Source organism: Labeo rohita, chromosome 3 (assembly GCF_022985175.1).
Source record: "Labeo rohita strain BAU-BD-2019 chromosome 3, IGBB_LRoh.1.0, whole genome shotgun sequence".
Classification (NCBI taxonomy): domain Eukaryota; kingdom Metazoa; phylum Chordata; class Actinopteri; order Cypriniformes; family Cyprinidae; genus Labeo; species Labeo rohita.
The window spans coordinates 13,927,366-13,947,361 of record NC_066871.1 but is presented as its reverse complement, the minus strand read 5'-3'; the positions used below and the strand labels follow the sequence as shown (position 1 = coordinate 13,947,361).

General features: G+C 34.9%; 3 protein-coding genes across 4 annotated transcripts; all 3 read right to left on the bottom strand.

The window, feature by feature from the left end:
* Positions 1–1,292: 1,292 nt before the first annotated feature.
* rrn3 (RRN3 homolog, RNA polymerase I transcription factor) lies at positions 1,293–10,264 on the bottom strand. The gene is made up of 18 exons (XM_051106007.1): positions 10,156–10,264; positions 9,791–9,909; positions 9,646–9,702; positions 7,728–7,817; positions 7,507–7,636; positions 7,359–7,418; positions 6,393–6,456; positions 6,213–6,282; positions 6,013–6,111; positions 5,842–5,934; positions 5,057–5,189; positions 4,822–4,952; positions 4,620–4,750; positions 4,228–4,412; positions 3,156–3,264; positions 2,919–3,071; positions 2,733–2,820; positions 1,293–1,470 (listed from the first exon to the last, which is right to left on the bottom strand). Exons 2-18 carry the CDS (start codon positions 9,884–9,886, stop codon positions 1,318–1,320), a joined length of 1,842 nt encoding a protein of 613 aa, XP_050961964.1. The 5' UTR covers positions 9,887–9,909; positions 10,156–10,264; the 3' UTR covers positions 1,293–1,317.
* Positions 10,265–12,150: 1,886 nt separating this feature from the next.
* On the bottom strand, positions 12,151–13,635 carry si:dkeyp-72e1.6 (transmembrane protein 238-like). Of its 2 annotated transcripts, none has more exons than XM_051106012.1 (2): positions 12,957–13,635; positions 12,151–12,382 (listed from the first exon to the last, which is right to left on the bottom strand). In XM_051106012.1, the coding sequence occupies exon 1, from the start codon at positions 13,442–13,444 to the stop codon at positions 12,971–12,973; it is 474 nt and encodes a 157-aa protein (XP_050961969.1). In that variant the 5' UTR covers positions 13,445–13,635; the 3' UTR covers positions 12,151–12,382; positions 12,957–12,970. The 2 variants fall into 2 exon arrangements, with proteins under 2 accessions (XP_050961969.1, XP_050961968.1); XM_051106011.1 differs by having other exon boundaries at positions 12,151–12,379; positions 12,957–13,634.
* A 2,442-nt stretch (positions 13,636–16,077) lies between these two features.
* mpv17l (MPV17 mitochondrial membrane protein like) lies at positions 16,078–19,028 on the bottom strand. The gene is made up of 4 exons (XM_051106010.1): positions 18,277–19,028; positions 18,126–18,196; positions 17,656–17,685; positions 16,078–17,097 (listed from the first exon to the last, which is right to left on the bottom strand). Exons 1-4 carry the CDS (start codon positions 18,698–18,700, stop codon positions 16,912–16,914), a joined length of 711 nt encoding a protein of 236 aa, XP_050961967.1. The 5' UTR covers positions 18,701–19,028; the 3' UTR covers positions 16,078–16,911.
* Between the last annotated feature and the right edge of the window lie 968 nt (positions 19,029–19,996).

Below are 19,996 nucleotides of genomic sequence, written 5' to 3'. Positions count from 1 at the left end.
AAACTTTTTATTTCAGATAAAAAATGATCTTTGGATCTTTCTATTCATCATAGACTCCTGAACAAAAAATGTACTCTTTAAACTTTAAAAATAATAATAATAAATGTCTCTCAGCAAATCAGCATGTTAGACTGATTTCTGAAGGATCATGTGACACTGAAGACTGGAGTAATGATGCTGAAAATGTAGCTTTGATCACAGGAATAAATTACTTTTTAAAATATATTCAAATAGAAAAGTGTTATTTTTAAATAGTAAAAATACTTCAAATTTGACTGTTTTTGCTGTACTTTAAATAAGGCTTGGTGAGCAGAAGAGCCTTTTAAAACCATTAAAAATGTTACTGTTCAAAAACTTTTGACTGGTAGTGTATATACATTTCATTTGGTGATCAAAAGTAGAGTGAAAACAGTAATAATGTAAAATATTAAAGTTTTAAAATAACTTTTTTTGGATATATTTTTTTATATCGGATATCACACTTATTTACTAGTAAGCATAAAATAGAAAATTAAGGTGAGCAGTTTTTTTACTGTAATTATTAAATTTATTTCATAATTATTAATCTAATAATTACAATGTTACATTTCTGGTGGAAGAAAAGACTAAACATTTCATCTTACAAATATTACTAAATATGACTTGTAAAAAGTCAACAATTTGATAATATTTTCCACATTTTAAATAAAACAGCTGGACCATTTTATTTCATGTTAAATTAATTTCAAAAGTTGAATTCAAAACTGTAGCACAAAAGTACAAGTACAGGCTATGACATTTGTACGAACAAGCCAAATAATATAACAACAGTTAAAATTTCAACAAATAACACAGAAAACCATCTTTCTTTGTATGTCAATTTCCTAAGGAATATTTTGTGCAAACAGACACTGGTTTAGTCAGAGCTCAAACTCATAACATGGGAAGTGACACCCATTTACCATTGAAACACACCACCGGCCAATTCTAACCTCTCAAATCATTTCAGAATAAACTGAAAACGTAACAAAAAAAAACTCATATTTACTCAAAGTGAGTACACAGTGATCATTTCACCAATGTTTCTTTCATTTTACTATTAATATAGCACAAATGTGCAATAAACACATTTTTATTTTATGATGCAGTCTTAAAGTGAAGAAGTAGAGGGTTTAGTAAAACTACTGCCAAACACTGGGGTCAGAGTAATGCTGGTGTGTGAAGGGCTCCAGTCAGACCTGTGCTAACACAAGCATGAGCAGTCCTTGAGCGCCCCCTCCTGGTGTGATGTTGGACCAAACGGCCCATCTGTGACCAGCTGATTGCTACAACAGTGTTTCAGAAAGGCCGCTGCAGGAAGGAGATGGGGGGAGAGCCAATGCTCCGTGGACTGTGCAGATGAGAGTCATACGAGCCCGGAGTCATGCCCACTATCGAGTCTCCTTGAGGCGTTTCTCCATGCAGAAAGTCATCTTCATCCTCCATAGACCCCTGTGAGACAAGATCAAAGTGTTATTAGATATTTTCTAAAGAGACTTAACTACTGAGATGAGCCAAAAAGAGTTTAAAAAAAATAATCTGATTATGACGTTTTAGGGTTGTTGTTTTTTTACTGTGGTTTCCAAAAAAATAAAAAGTATATGGAAACTGTATGGAAGCCCGTTTCTGCCACTGAATTAAGAACTTTTTTTTCAGAATTGTGAGATATAAACTCACAATTGCAAGTTATAAAGTCAGAATTGTGTGATATAAGTTCAGAACTCTGAGAAATAGAGTCAGAATTATGAGATTAAAAATCTGAATTTCTTTTTTTTCCTCAGAATTTCATGACAAACAATTGAGAAAAATAAAGTTAGAATTACGAGATATAGTCAAAATTTAGTATTTTTTCTCAGAATTGTGATATAAACTCAGATTTGTGAGAAATAAAGTCAGAATTCCAAAATATAAAGTCGGAATTTAGTTTTTTTCCTCAGAACTGCGTTATATAAACTCACAATTGCAATTCATAAAGTCAGAATTGCATGATACAAACTCACAACTGCGAGAAATAAAGTCAGAATTACAAAATATAAAGTCAGAATTTAGGTTTTTTTCTCAGAATTGTGTTACAAACTCACAATTGCGAGAAATAGTCAGAATTCCGAAATATAAAGTCGGAATTTAGTTTTTTTCCTCAGAACTGCGTTATATAAACTCAACAATTGCGATTCATAAGGTCAGAATTGCGTGATACAAACTCAATTGTGAGAAATCAAGTCAGAATTACAAGCTATAAAGTCAGAATTGAGTTTTTTTCTCAGAATTGGGAAGAACAATTGTGAGAAATCAAGTCAGAATTGTGTGATATGAACTCACAATTAAGAGAAACAAAGTCAGAATTATGAGATAAAAATTCTGAATTTAGTTTTCTTTCCCAGAATTGCATGATACAAACCCACAATTGTGAGAAATAGTCAGAATTGTGAGACTTTATCGCAATTGCCTGTTTATATCACGCAATTCTGACTTCATTTCTCATAATTGCGAGTTTATATCTCACAATTGTAAGAAAAAAGCCAGAATTGTGAGATGTTATCTTGCAATTTCAAGAAAAAAAACTCTGAATTCTAAGACAAAAAGGCTTAAATTACCCTATTTAATTCAGTGGCGAAAACAGGGTTCAATGAAATTGTCTGAATGTGCAGACAAAAGTAAACCTAAATATTTGAAGCATCTAAATCCTCTCTGTGACCAGTGTAAATGTGCATCACCTTTCTCACTTCCTTCTTGGGCACATCTATCATACAATCAGACGGCTCCTCCCACACCTGGTAGATTGGCTCAATCAGTTTTCCAGAGCTGTTGTAAAAAAGAATACAGAGAAAAAACATTTTTAGTGAACAAGTACTCCAAGTTGAGTTTAAGTAGAATGAGCATTACATTTTTTTTTTTTTTACCTTTTCAGCAGATACGGATCAAAAGGGAAGAAAGTATCCAGTGGGTTTGTGTTAGTGGCCACTAAGTTGCCGCCCGCTGAACAGCTCACCACTGGCAGCAAGTTGCGGTTGTTCCGCTCAATGATGGTGTAACAGAAGACGAGCTGGTACTTCCTGCCAACACATGGGAGAAATTGCCCTCATTTGTCACGCTTTAATTTTGTGAAGCTTTTGTAATCTGATGATCGGTCTCTGTACCTGGTGATGGCTGCAAACATGTTGGTGACAGCAGGTAGACAGACCCTCAGCGGGTTGAGCTGGCACATCACTATACGCTCTAGATTCAAACCCTGAAGGTACGCCAAACCTGCAGAAGGGTAAAGGGATGCAAAAAAAGGACGGTCTAGATTAAAACACATTTGTGAAGTTCTTAAATGTGATCTTTGCATTCATGCCAGTTTTCATTAAAATCTTTTGTAAAAAATTTTGATTTATGACACTCAAAATGAACATGCATATTATTTATTTTTTTAAACCAACAACTTTATTAATTTTAAGTGTCCTTATTACAGATTAATTGTACAATTAATTACAAAGTGATATTAGTAATAAGTACGTACTATACAGTAAGGGTTAGATGCATGTAATTATGCATAAAATTTACCATTTTTTTTTACTATAGTAAGTACTTGTAAAATGGACATTAAAGTGTTACTACTAATTTTAATAATTTTTTTTTTTTTAAGTTTTTGGGGAGTTCGACAACAATTTCCAACCTAAACTGACATTGCCTTGCTGTACAAAAAAAAAAAAATAATAATTATATATATATATATATATATATATATATAGCACTTTATCATCTTTTAAATTTTACTTTTTTGCTGCATGTTTCTGCGTCTCGGATGGACCACATGACTTTTGATTTGGAAGATAATCATTTTTCAAATATTAATAAGCACTGAAGCATTTTTGTTAAAATAATTTTGCAAAAAATGCTAAATTAAAGGTTCTGTTTTTAAAAGTTTTCTTTTAAAGAGGCTCTTTCTTGATTATGTTATTAGGACAGATGTATCATTACAACATTTTTTACTTTTTGACCCCCAAAGTAATAAAATGAAATTTAAATTTCAGAAATAAAATATGAACACATTTTAGAAGTTGTGTATTCAAGTCATTGCATCCACAATTTTTGTAAATTAATAAATCAGCACAAAAAAATGTGCAACTGACCTAAAAACACAACTTGAAAACAGAAACATAACAAATGAAGAAGAAACATTTTAGCATCTGTACTTCAGATTGAAACACAAATTTCACATGTACTGACCTTTCTTCATATTGCCCTCCAGAATGGCATTGTGTCTGAAGATGAGCGTGTAAAACACAGCCTGGCAGGCTGTATAAAAAGGGCCGTGCAGATTGACGTCACAGAATGCTTTGGATCCTGAATCCTGACTGTCAATGTAAAGGTGCAACCAGGGAACCAACAGGTCTAGACAGGCCTTGACTGTCCTGTGGATGAGAGGAAATTCTACAGCACCACTTTTGACATGTAGGTTTCAAATGATGTTTGGACCTGTGTCCAATTTTTTCCAGGCAACAACAAAAAGGCATTAAAGTTTAATTGATTAATCAAGGTAAAATACCACTGCCAAGAAAGATGATCAAATATTGAACCCCACTGCATTAGATAAGATAAAACTGCATAAGATCACGTACGATACTGGCAAAAACTTGGCTCTTGCCATGAAGCTCCCCATGTATCCAGCAGCAGCCTGTCTCAGGATGGGGGCCTGGTTGGGAGCTTGTAACAACTTCCATAAGTGATCCAAAAAAGCTTCAGCCAAACCCTGCAAAAAGAGAAAAGTTACGTTTTGCTTGTTTTTGTTTGTTGGAGAATGAGAAATAAGTGGGTACCTACCACGCGGAAGCTGCACAGGTAGAACATGTAGTACTGCACGTGACAGGAAGCGTGAGTGGGCAGCACCACCTTGTCAAACACGGACACCAGGTCTCTGTACAGAGCTTTGGTTTTCTCTACATCTAAGGAGCCTAATGAGATTAAAACAATAATAAAACAGATTACTTAAGACGTTCAGATACAAAGTTAAATAATAAACGCAAATTCAATGGTCATAAAATGGTAATGTCCTGACCATTGACATGGCAAATGTCTTTAATGTAAGACAGCAGGACAGTCATCATTGTGTCCAGTCTCTCTGCTATAGGATGGGCCATCGCAGCTCCATCGGGTCTCGATGAATCCAGTTGAGAGTCATCTTCCTCATCCTGAATAAACAACGCAACGTGAGAAATTAAAATGAGTAAGATCTATGAATGTTCAACCATAAGGAAATACTACAATATAAGTTAACCCTAAATTAGGGCTTAAAGGGATAGTTAACCCAAAAATTAAAATTCTGTCATTAATTACAAGGCCACTACGTCAGCAGCACCACATGCATGCTTTGTGTAGTCTCTTGAACACATGGCAGAGACACAGAAGAGAAGAATTTGTTGAATAAAGTCGTTATTTGTGCTTTCTATGCACACAGAAGTATTCTTGCATAGCTTCATAACATCGTGGTTGAACCACTGATGTCACATGGACTATTTTAATGATGTCTTTACTACCTTTCTGGGCCTTGAACGTGTCAGTTGCATTGCTGTTAATGCAGGGTCAAAAAGCTCTCCGATTTCATCAAAAATATCTTAATTTGTGTTCCAAAGATGAACAAAGGTCTTACAGGTTTGGAAAGACATAAGGGTGAGTAATTAAGACAGAATTTTAATTTTCACCTGTTATGCTGCTATGAAATATAAGTTTTATTGACTACTTTTATGATGCTTTTGCATCTTTTTTGAAGCTTGAAACCACTATTCCTCATTCACTACATGTAAAAGCGTTTTTTTGTTGTTTCCTGAAATGTTTTGGACTCACCATGTCAAAGAGGCATTCATCCTGTGATGCGCCGATGGCAACTTGCTTAACTCCACTTTCTACGTCTTCAATCTCACTCCGTGGTGCACTCACCTAAATGTCAAAACCAGGCGTCAAACATCTGCACGTTTGCATAGATATCAGTACAGCGACTGAACACAAGCTGCTTACATCTAGTGTGAGCATCTTGCTGATGATGAGCTCTAAGATGTCTCTCCTCAAGTCAGGGATGTAGACTGAAACTCTCAACAGGTTGTGTATGTAACACTCCTGTGTGGACAGACAACACAGACTCAGTACAATCACATTCACACATGTAATGACATTCATTTACTCCAGTACTGGATTTAAATGCTTTCCACATAACTCACAAGTGTTCTGGAGGATTTCTGCACAAAAGGGAACTTATCGGACAAGATCGGCATCAGGAATCTACTGGTTCTGAAAGAACAAGAAATGTGTTTATTAGTGGCTGCTAAAGTTCATGCTAAACTAAATTAGAAAACTGCAAAACTCTACTACGCTTTTTGGGGGTTTTATAAGACGCTTACGATGGAACATATCTTGCAATCAGCTGCAAGGCTTGATGACAATGATCAAATGTCCTCGGCAGATCTGTGCGAATTAAAAAACAAACAAACAATGAATTATGGTGTAAAGCAGAAGGTATATTAGTGGCTCTGAGATTATATGATTTCATTGATTGATGACAGCAATAGTCAAAGGCCAATATATAATCAACAAGCGCAAAATAAGACACTACCATTCAAAAGTCTGGTGTCAGTAAGATCTTTTAATGTTTTATTGCTCTCCAAATCTGCATTTATTTAATCAAAAACAGTAAAACCATGAAATATTATTGCAATTATAATTATAATAATTGTTTTGATACATTTTAATTATCATTTATTCCTGTGATGCAAAGTCTTAAGTGTCACATGATCCTTCAGAAATCATTCTAGTATGCTGAATTGCCAATTAATATATTTGTGGAAACCATGATACATTTGTTCTTTGATAAATAGAAAGTTCAAAAGAACAGAATTTATTTAAAATGGAAAACTTTTGTAACATTATCAACATCTTTACTGTCACGTTGGATCAATTTATTGAGCACTTGCTGAATAATTTCTTAATTTCTCAAACTTTTGCATGGTGTAGTGTAAACAATAAGATAAAACACATGCTTATTTAACAATATCTAAACAAAATGGTCAATGAGATTATTCCAAATGACCGATTAGTTAGTCTGACCAGCTGCTATATTGGTCTACAAAGTTTAGTCAGAGTTAACACCATAATAAATTTGACCAAAATAAACAACAATGCTGTGAGAGGTAAGAATCACAGTCTGTTTTATGAGCATGTATTTATGTTTGTTTATGCAACAAGTCCATCCTGACTAAGGTACATCACCAGGGAAGATCATGTGTGTATATAATTAATCAACAAGAACAACCACCAATCATTTAAATTAAATCACAAAACACAAACAGTTAATCAAAAAGTACACTAACTTTCATCTTCGTCATCAGAATCCGAAATATCCACATTTCCTTCTTGAATTCTTATTCTCTCTGGAAGAAAAAACAAAAATGAAAACATTATTCTAAGTCATATGAACTCTAACATGAATGAGTGAAGCACTACCATACTAAATCTTACTTGGTGCAAAATTAGTGACGACCATCCTGAGACAGGATCTGAGATAAACTGTCTGGGCCGACACCAGGTTACTCAGAAAAGCCAGATATTCTTCCACCACAGCCTGACTGCGACCGAGCCACGGCAGCTTCTGCATGGGGTCAACATTTCTTGCATTAACGCACTGCAAAACTGACCTGACTGCTTTTGTTAAGCATTTGACAATATAGTGTTTCACTCACCAAAACAACATATATTAATTGCTCATGATCTTTGCCAAGCTGAGTGACACAGCTTCTGAACTCTTGCAACCAGTTGATAATTTGAGCATCCTACAATGAGATACATAAAAAGTGAGAAAAAAATTCCCATATATTACATATATATATACATATATATACATATACATATATGTAATATAAATTCAATAGGATGTCCTAACTTTTTCACATGACTAATATATATATATTATATATATAGTCTCAAGGGACACAGAAGAGAAGAATTTGATAATATATATATATATTTTAATAATATATATATATATATAGTCATGTGAAAAAGTTAGGACACCCTATTGAATTCCATGGTTTTCCGTATCAGGACATCATTAAAAAAAACTGGTCCTTGGCTGGTCTTAAAATTTTTAAAATAAAACCTCAGATGAACAACAACACATGAGAAATTGCACCGTGTCATTATTTACTGAACAAAAATAAAGCCAAAATGGAAAACACTGGAATTAAGAGGGTAAATAACAGTCAAGCACTGCTAATCAAACACCTTTGATTAACTGATCATCATCAGTCTGAGTGCCTCTTTAAAAGCATAAGCTTTGGCAGTTTGCTGGTCTGGAGCCTTCAGGTGTGTGTTAACACAATGCCAAGGAGGTAAGACATCAGCAATCATCTTAGAGAAGCACTTGTTGCTGCCATCAATCTGAGAAGAGTAATACGGCCATTTCCAAACAATCTGAAGTTTATTCACAAGTGGAAGACATTTAAAACAGACACCTCTCCTTCCAGGAGTGGACGTCCCAGAAAATTCACCCCAAGATCAGACCATGTAAAGTTCAGAGAAATGGCAGACAACCCAAGAACTACACCTCAGACTCTACAGGCCTCAGTTAACATGTTACATGATAAAGTTCATGACAATACCATTAGAAAAATATGGGACAAAAATGGCATGTTTGGAAGGCTTGGCAGAAGAAAGAAAAAAAACAATGCAGCACGGTTTAAGTCTGCAAAGTTGCATCTGAACAAAACACAAGTCTTCTAGAATAATGTCCCTTGAGACCGAAGTGGAGCTGTCTGGCCATAATGCACAGCGCCAAGTTTGGTGAAAACCTAAAGAGCATATCAACACAAACACCTCATACCAAAAGACAAGCATGCTGGAGGGGGGGCTGATAATTTTGGGCTTGTTTTGTAGCCACAGGACCTGGGCACCTCACAGTCATTGAGTTGGCCATGAACTCATCTGTATATCAAAGTATCGTAGAGTCAAATGCGAGGGCATCTGTCCGACATCTAATGTTGGGCCAAAATCGGGTCATGCAACAGGACAATGATCCCAAGCACACCAGCGAATCCACAACAGAATGGATGAAAAGAAAAGAATCAAGGTGTTGCAATAGCCCAGTCCAAGTCCAGAGCTCATCCTGACTCAAATGCTGTGGTGAGAGCTGTGCATAAGCAAATGCCCACAAACCTCAATAAACTGGAGCAACGTTGAAAAGAAGAGTGGTCCAAATTCCTCTAGAATGATGTGAGAGACCGATAAAGTCACACAGAAAATGAAAGCTGCAAGTTATTGCTGCTACAGGTAATTGACTCATAGGGTGTCCTAACTTTGTCACACACGGCCTTTCCCTCTTGGCTGTATTTTTCTTAAATAAATAATGACACACTGTGTGATATGTCATGTGATGATGTTTATCTGAGGATTTATTTTCCAAATTTTAAGACCTGCCAAGGACCAGATAATTTTTTATTATGTCCTGATGCAGAAAACCATGAAATTCAATAGGGTGTCCGAACTTTTTCACATGACTGTATATATATATATATATAGTATCCATAACAGGTTTTTTCGTGTTCCATGATTTTTACAGGTCTTGACAACACAATTTTAAGCGTGGAAACGTTGAATACTTGCCTTGATATCAGGATCTGACAGCTGATGTTTTATCAGTTCATAATCACTAGTGTCGCCCTGTAGACGTCGCATTAGACATGTCAGGACATGTTTTACGTGACATTTAATTCGCTTTAAACTGTATTTACAATCTGACTCAACTCACCTTTTGTAGTTTAGCTAATGTATTGGCAACTGTGCCTCCAAAACGCACAGTTTTCTTTGGAGGTGTATTGAGGAAATCCCTGTTCTCAATTTCCATTATGTATTATAAATCGTTTTAATCTGCGAAACAACAAATCAAAGTCAATGACACCAAACAAATGGCAACTAAATCCACTTTACAGTTCATTCCGGTAACGATATCCGCTGCCTCCACACACACACACACACACACACACACACACACACACACACACGAAAAGATACACAATAAAACATAAAAACTGTATAAAAATAAAATGGATACTTTTAGGTTTCGCGTAATTATTAAACAGACTACATCATCCGAGTTAATAGATAAAAACTTACCAAAAAATGCTTATTCAAAGAAGTCTAAAATTAAATCGGTCATTATAAACGAGATATAGAAACAGTCACATGCGTAACCATGCCGAGCTCTGCACGACCGGAAGCGCTGTATTGTTGTTACGGAAGAAGCGTGTTTAGCTCAGCAGTGCTCAAGAAATGGAAGTTCTGCCATCTAGTGGTTTGAAGTTTAATGACTCTATGAACGTTTGTTTTGCATGCAACGAAGTTTGGTGGATATACACTGTGTGCAGAATTATTAGGCATGTTGATAATGCATTACAAGAATTTGCAAAGTGTGACACCATCAGGAACCATTTAGTCTCCAGCGCCACCATTTTCCAGAACTGCAACCTACCTTAATTCCTAATTCTTTTGCAGTTAACATGCATCTTTTCTTCTCCACCTGTTTTTTCTGACCACGCAGACTCAACAAGCATTTCGCTGTCCAGTGGTCAAGCCTTAACTTTGCAAATTCTTGTAATGCATTAGTATTGCATTCTTCTCATGGGCATTTCATAATTTGGACTTTTCAGTCTGGGTTTAATATCTTTTTTGGCTCATTTTATCTGTAAAAGAAAACATGCCTAATAATTATGCACACCTGAATATAAGGAGTTTTTCACTTCCAGCCTTCACGGACAATTATATATCACATATAAATGATTAAATACAAAATTAACAGTAGTTATTAAGACTGATGTGGTTTGGAATTGGTAAAATGTGTTTGGAAAAAAAATATGACCAGAATATCAACATGCCTAATAATTCTGCACACAGTGTAGAGATGGAGCAGGTACGTATTATACACAATTAAGTGCTGAATTTTAAGCCTGGTCTATCCACCCTTTTCTTTAACACGGAAGTAAGCCCATGGGTGAGACTTCCAGTTCATTAGCCGCTATAAGGAAATAACGAAGAATAACAACATACAGCAAATGGTAAGACTGTTTGCGCTACAAACTAATGTGCTCATAATTAATATAATACATTAAAATAATATGGTAAGACACACCAGTTTGCAATATCAAGTAGCAAAACAAACAAAAATAGCTGGACGCAGATGAGCCCGAAAGCCAGACCCATAAAATTTACAAATGGCCACGCCAACTCTTACGAGAAGAATAAGGTGGATAATAACGTGTACATGATAGTTTACATGCTTTACAATGCTTGATGCTTACATTGTAGGTAGTAAAATAATTATAAACTCTTCAATTACTTTTAATAAATTAATGTGGGATGTGAAATATTTGTTTGAGTTTTCAATAACTTAAAGGGATAGTTAAAAACAACAAAAACACACAGAAGAAAGTCCTACAGGTTTAAAATGGCATGAAGGTGAGTAAATGAATATTTTTCATTTTGGTTTGAGCTATATCTTTAATATTGTATGTTTTACAGGCTACAGTATTTTTGTAAAATTTGTGAGAAATCAAACAATAATTGGCTAAACTCCTTATTGAAGACCACTGGGACAGATTTGAGAATTTAGTTTTGGTATCGTCACGAAAACCCTGTTGAACAATACAATCTTACATAACGTAATCTTTCCCAGTAAATGATCTTTTCCAGATTCTTTGGTTAGCTTAACTGTGCAAAAGTTTCAAACAGGCAGTTTTTAGTGTCAATGCATGAATGCATCTGAAGTTACATAAAAGACATGCATGGCCTACTGAGAAACAGAGCTATAAATCCAGCTGAAAACTTCATATACATATCTGGAAAACCGTTTTGAATAAAAGAGGCCACTGTCGTTGAGTTAACTATCAAACCGCCTGCCGCCCATCTGGTTCGTTTACACCTGCTGCTCCTAAATTGGTATGAGCAAACAAAGATAAGAGGAAGCAAACGTAATAACACTTCTCAATGTCCAAAGGTTGTACAGTAGAGATGCATGAGACTCAATAAAAGCAGGACACTAGAACATGTCCGGGTTACAATCTGTTAGTCGAAACGAAAGGCTATAGAAACTCAGATATAAAACAGACAATTAAATGTAGGAAAATACATAATTGCATTTATTTCGTCATATAGCTATTTTCATCAGTGCATAATCTCAAAATAATGTATAGTACAAAGCACAAAACACAAAATCAAAAAAATCACCAAAGTAATACAAAATGTAATTTAATTGTAAACGTTTTCAATAAAAACAGAATATTTCAGGAGAGAAAAACAAAAGTCCTTTAAGGCAATGCCATGGTTGAATATCCTCTTCTGTAACCTGCTAAAATAAAAAAAAATGGTCAAACATTTTTCTTTTTGTCATTCAAAAGCTTTCTTTTGCTCTATTTGTTTTACATTATTTTATCCTACTATCTGTGTCTACCTATATATATATTTATTTAACCTACTGAATCCACAAAACATAATGCATTTTGTGTTTTTATACAATTTTCATACAGTTTCTGGTTTGTTACTTCATTTATTTAACTTCATACTGTGTAAATCTTAATATGGTAAATTAGCAACGTAAATCTATATTCTTAAATATAAAGATACATCTGTTATGCTTCACACTGTAGGTCTCAATTGTTTATCTGAGCTATTGTTTCACGATTAATGTTTAACAGAGTGATCTGCCCTTATGATGCAAATACTTCCTCAAAGTCATTTCATTGACATGTTTTTGTCTTTCCTTTTCGTATGATTTTCATATCATTCCATTTATTGAAATAAGAATCAATCAAAAAAATTATAGCTTGCAACATTTGATCAAACATTGATAAACAGATGGCTTTGTTATTATCGTAATTAGGGATGAATTACAGACACTTAGTAATTAATGAAACGCTGTTAACCTGTACGTGATGGTTCAGATGGCCTGCGTTTCTGTTCCGGTCACCGTCGCAGACACAGTGCTCACATTATCCTGAGAGGTCATTGCGAAAGCCACTGGTACTTGACGGCCATCTCTTCTGTTCTTTGCTTGACCGGGCACTGTACCTTGAGCACGGGGTCCCCCGTTTCTCCTCAAAGAGTTTCTGATTCCGCTCGAGAGGCGGGTGGAGAACCTCCTGACAACCCCTGCCAAACCTCTGCCCTTCTTTAGCAAACCCACATCATCCTCAAGCTCCTCGGGGGGTACCTCAATATTACCCGTGTACCAGAAAACCCACCAAATAAGACTGAGGAAAATGATGATGGCTCCTGCATATATCAAGAAGTCGTAGAAGAATAAGTCCCCAAACACGCCGAGCAATAATATGATGAGACCAAGAACGTCGAAAGCCACCGCAAGCCAGAACGCGCAAGAACAGCGCCCGAGACCGCCCGGCGCTGCCTCCATCGTCAAGCTGTTTTTATAGTTATGTTTGATCGTTTAGGATTGTTCAGTTGCTCCTTTGCTCGTCGAAATAAAGAGTATTAAAGGGGTTTAAGGTGTTTCCGTTTGTTTCATAGGTAAGCGGCGCTAAGGAAGGAGTTCTCCGTTACCACTTCACCTGGAAGGGAGTGGCAAAGAGCGGTGGGTGCGTCTTTACCACACATACTCACCTAGACACAGGGGCCTGTGCTGTGCTGCCCCGAGTGTACGACACAACACTAGCACTTCAGGTACTGAATATAAAAACTCTCAGTTGGTCTGACTTTTTTGCTATATTGCCAGGTTTTTTTTGAAGTAACAAAAAACATACACAGAAAATACTTTGGTGTAGAAAACATTTAACTCAGAAATTGCTAGTAAATTTCAATTTTTTTAATACAAAGAATAGGCAGGTAACACACTGAATTGAACTTGACACTTCGAAGTAGAAAGACTGAAATGTACTTCAGTAATCTTTGTGTTTACAACTTTGAAAAACATTTTTAGCAGTATCTGGTTTTCCAAGATGTTCAGGGAAAATTGAGTTTTGTAGTACCTGGACCACAAAACTAGTCATAAGGGTCAAGTTTTGGAATTGAAATCAACTTAAAGCTGAATAAATACATTTTTTAAATAAGTTTTTTTTTAACTGATGTATAGTTTGTTAGGATAGGACAATATTTAGCTGAGATGCAACTATTTGAAAACCTGTAATCTGGAGGGTGCAAAAAAAAAAAAAAAAATAAATAAATAAAAATACTGAGAAAATCTCAAACATTAAAGTTCTTAGCAAAGCATGTTACTAATCAAAAATTAAATTTTGATATATTTAAGGTAGGAAATTTACAAAATATCTTTATGGACATGATTTTTACTTAATATCCTAATGATTTTTGGCATTAAAAAAAAATAATAATTTTGACCCCTACAGTGTATTTTTGGCTATTGCTACAAATATACCCATGCTACTTAAGACTGGTTTTGTGGTCCAGGTTCACATGTGTAGGCTATATTATAATATATTAAAAGATAATAAAATAAAATTACTTATACAAAAAAAAAAAAATATATATATAATAAAACAATGTGGTAAGTTTATATCATTTGACTTTGTTTAACCCTTAACTGTCACCATCTCCCTAGTGGGACGCCTTCACTATCTTAAGACCTAAGACTTCTAAATAGATTTTTTATTATTTTCTAGATAGTTTTTTTTTTTTTTACAGATTATGTAGGAACAGTAATAGATTAATTTACAATAAGGGTGCACCTAAAAACATTTGCATCATAATAGGAGCCTTTAATTTTTATAGCCATTTAGGATTAAAAACTCTTTTGTAAAATATTTATTTTATATAAAAATAAAAAATTACAGGACATTTTCTTTACAGTACATTTAAAATTCTATAACTTTTTTAATACTTTCATTTTTTAAAGTTAAAGTATTTTTTCACTTCTGCAAAATCTACTGAGTGTCTCCTTTAAAAAGAGACCAACCTTATGTCTGTATTTAAAAGCAAATTATAACATTTTAAGTCTGGATAGTGCACTTTCACGTCTGTTCAAAAATGGGGGGTAACAGTTAGGGGTTAAAAATTATAGTTGAATTATATTATTATAGACACATATTTGTATTTGTTTATTCATTTGCTTATTTATTTTTGACAGTAGTGGCTATGAAAAGCTTTTTAATGATTTTTAATGAAATGTAAGATTTAGGTAAGAGCTTTGGTAAAACCTTATCTGGGCTGTTTCTACCAAAAGCAAAGTGAGCCTGGTGGCAACGTACTCAACAAACTCAAAAGCTAAAAAAATCTAGAAGTGTACACAAATTTAGAACTCACATGGAAATCGTTTGGATTAGATTTCAATGGTTCTCAACCTTTTCAACTCCAAGACCTCTCATTATCCAAGACAGTAGCTCTTCCACTTTGTGATTTTATAGGATTAGGTTTTAAAAAATATTTTTAACTCAGAAATATGGCAGTTTCTTCATAGTTTCTACTTGACATAACTATATGTAACTATATATATATTTATTAAAGAAATTTTCTTGACTTTTAAAGATTTTATCATTTTCCATTTGTTTCCAGGTCTACAATTCACACTTCTAAAATGTCTACTTTTTTAAAAAAAAATGAGGGAACAAATTAAATATATAACAACAACATCAGTTTTCATCTTGACTTTTTGCTTATTTTAAAGCATTTTATTATCCTTGTAAGTTTGCTGAGACTCTTGCACAATTAACCACTTTTAGAAATAGGAAAACATTTGGTGTTTATTATTATTAGGATTATTATTAGGAAACATTATTTTCTGAAATACTTGAGTTCAAACTTGGTTCTTTTTAAAAATATATTCAAATAAATGCAGTGACCTTCAAATTTCTGAGTGTTTTAAAGGACCCACTGTGACTTGATGCAAATGGTGCATGTCATGCAAATTGCATATAAGAGATATTTGATCTATGGCAGCTTTGAATGAAACACTGATTGATGCACTGATTCTGATGTTTAATCGTTCTTAATTTGTCTAGAAATAACACACATTTTAACCAAAATGAAAAGGCAGTTTTGAAACTAATATGCTAAAGTCATGATATAAATGCACACAATACCTAACAGAAAGGTTTTTCTGTACTGCTGTCAAATGTCATTGCATGCAGTGAGCGCACACCAGACATTTTTGCCCTTCTAAGATTAGCGAGTGTGTGATCCTGCCTAATCCAACACAGACAATCAGTACCGGAAAAGCTGTTTATCTGTTACCCAGGATCACCTTCAATATCTCATAAAATCTACATTTAAGCTGTTGCGTTTCGCAATTCTGCGTGGTTAAACACATCACGTCTCACATACACTTACAGCACCACAAGAAACTGTACAACTCACCTACAAAGTAAACACAGGTTTATCTAAAATACATTGTGTAAACTGTGGAACGCAGTGTGTAATCACAATAAATATATTTTTGATCTATTACAAGTTTAATAAGATACACAGCATCCCTTATGTGTAAATGTGCATGTTATGTAAACCTTATGAGTGAATGCGTCTTCATTTCTCTATAGTTTGGAAAAAACACTGCACAGTATATCCATTTGTTTAACATTTTCAATAAATTAATAAGGTATTTGGGTTGAATGGCATTCTAACCTGGGGTACAAGTGTCACAAGGCCCCTCCAACCCACTTTTTGCATTTCCCTTCAGTAACAAATAAATAAATTGAATCACATAAAACATAAATATATATAAAGTAAAATGGGCTTCTTCAACATAAATATAAATGTAGGTATACACGTTACATGTAAGTTAATTTAATATCACTGTCTATAAGATAATAAAGCGACAAGATTTATGAACACAACACAGCCTCAATATAGTACCACTGTGGGACAGAACTGTCCATCCGCAAAGGCACAATGTTGTTCACGTGCGCCACTGTGTCTCTATTTCTCCTCGTCGGTACTGCGAGGTAGAAGCCGTTTTTTGGGGGCCATGATCCAAGCCAAGGCCACGGCTGCCGTGCCGTCTCCACTCTGTCGTGAAAAACATAAGAACGTGGCCCACAGGAATGCTGAACAGCCCATGAATGCTGTCCTCAGGTAGAGAGGCATCAGAACAAAGTTTAGAAACTGAAAGAAAATACAGTGTACACAAACAGTGTTTAGGTGAGAAAAAAATGAACAGAATGCAGTTTAAGAATATTGACAAAGCAAAGGATGAAGACACGCCTATGGCAGGTTTATCTGTGTTTTTGGACTGTAAGATTTGTAATGTTTTTTAAAAGAAGACTCTTCTGCTCACCAAGCCTGCATTTATATGATCCAGAAAGAATCCTGAAAAAATGCACTCAACTGTTTTAAATATTGTTAATAATAATAAATGTTTCTTGAGCAGCAAATCAGCATATTAGAATGATTTCTGAAGGATCATGTGACACTGACGACTGGAGTAATGATGCTGAAAAATGAGCTTTGATCACAAGAATAAATTACATTTTAGAATATATTCAAATAGAAAGCAGTTATTTTAAATAGTAAAAATATTTTACAATATTACTGCTTTTGTTGTATTTTGGATCAAATAAATGCAGGCTTGCTGAGCAGAAGAGACTTCTTTAAAAAACATTTAAAATCTTCAAAAACTTTTGACTGGTAGTGTATATTACATGGTGACAATGTGGTTCTTACCTGCATGAATGGCCAGTACATTAGTCCAGTCTGAAATGTAAAAATATATTTTATAATAACAATTAAAATCACAAACCTAATAAATGACATATTTATTTTGAATTTTGTATATCATCTTGTATATGTTACACTTTAATGTTCTTAGTTGGCTGCTACTTTGACCAGGTCTCTCTTGTAAAAATAAAAACTGTTAATAAATTGTACGTACAGCTTATGAATCCTTTAGACTTTGGTCTCTTTTAAAGTTGAGCGTTTAACAAATGCATTAATTTAACAAATATATATTTAACATCTTGACGTCAGTAGAAAATCTTGGCTCTAGAAGGTTCATAACTGGAACATTGGGAGGATTTTTCAACTACTGTACATATTTGATTTAGACATGAGTGATTTATTCACTGTAAAGTAGGTTGTTCATAGGCTAACTTGTAAAAGGTTACTTCTTTTTGATGGTTCATCAATGGGCCTACCTTGTATGTATTAAAAAACTTTTCTCGCCAGTCTGCAAATATGTCCTCTTTGCCCTCCAAGAAACTCACACCTGTTTAGGCAATGAATTAAGTGATTAAACAAACCACTTTGATATATGTGACTGTCGTTGACATGAATACAGTACATCACCTGTGTAGAAGACACTGGTTGCCAAAGGTGAAGCAAAAGTTTGGTCCAAAAGCAGTTTGCGGAAAATCATACTGGCGGATCTTCCCGGGAACCGATGTTCTAAGGCTCGCAGCCAGAAGTAGTTGAAGTTCCCATGAAAACTCAGAGCCACAATGGCCACATTTCTCGTGTGCCTCCAGTCCATTTCATCTCTCTGCGCGATGCACTGATGGACGAAATCTCCACCGGCGAACAAGCATCCGTACAGAGTCACATTGCTTATCCAAGGCAACACCTTTGCGCGTTTGAAAAAAGATTTTCTCATGTTCAACAAAACGGAAACTTGCTGTAGCCCAGGCCTAGTTCGTAACCTTTGAAAATTATGTCGATGGACACGAAACACAGCAGTGAGCTGACATTGACAGACGGCCGTAGCTAAGCTCATAAAATGACCTTTTGCTCTACAAGTTAAATATTTAATTAAACTATTATTTCTAGTCTGTCTGGTTCAATATATTAAAAAGGCACAATAAGTTACAGATTAATGGTGTGACTCTTGGTGAACATCCTTGAGAAACATGAGAAGATCATTACAAAGCACTGCCAAATAAAACACAGATCAATCAAGTACTTGGGTTCAGTCCATCTTCTCTGACTTTGAACGAGACAGCAAGGCAAAAATAAGAATTACGGTTCATTAATCCATTTAGCAATTAAATTAAAAGGTTCCAGCGCGCGTTCATACAGTGATCAGCAGTTTCCCGTTACTTAGTCAGGCGCTCAAATCCTGCATTAATCTGCCCGCGCGCTCCTGCGCGTTCGGGTAGCGCGCTTTAGTCTGATCTGTATGTAATAAAGATCGACCGCGCACACTCAGTAAGACCAGTTATCAGACTTTATGTTCTTGCGATCAACATTTACTGAGACTTTTAATGCTTACACAATGTTAACATATCATATATGCCCTATTAAATCTAATGTTATGTGACACTGTGTTTGTTTGGTATTGAGTTTATCTCATTTACGTATAACTTCCCAAAAACTTTTTTTTTTTAATTTGCCCAGTGCTGATTCTGAGCATATGCTTGGTGTTAAGCAATGTGAACGAATGATTTATTTAAGTCGGATCTTTTAAATCAATCGGCCGAGATTTTTCATGTTTTTAAAGAATTCTTTTCTGCTCGGCAAGCCTGCATTTATTTGATCCACAATACAGCAAAAGTAGTAGTTATAGTAAATATTTTTACTATTTAAAATAACTGCTTTCTATTTGAATATATTTTAGAACGTAATTTATTCCTGTGATCAAAGCTACATTTTCAGCATCATTACTACAGTCACACACACACACACACACACACACACACACACACACACACACACACACATGTTTGTTTTTGTGAATTGTGGGGACTTTCCATAGACTTCTATAGATTTTGTACTGACCAAACGATATTGTCTATCCCCTAACCCAACCCTAACCCTAAACCTAGCCCTCACAGAAAACATGTTTGCATCGTTACACTTTCAGATAAACATCATTTACTATTTTTAATCATTTTTTAACATTGTGGGGACCGCAGGCCGGTCCCCACAATGTCAAAAATTTCAGGTTTTACTATCATTGTGGGGACATTTGGTCCCCACTATGTAGCAAAAACAAGTACACACACACACACACACACACAACTGGTTCTTCAGCGGTTCTTTGTGCTATATAGCACTGTATAGCAAAGTGTTT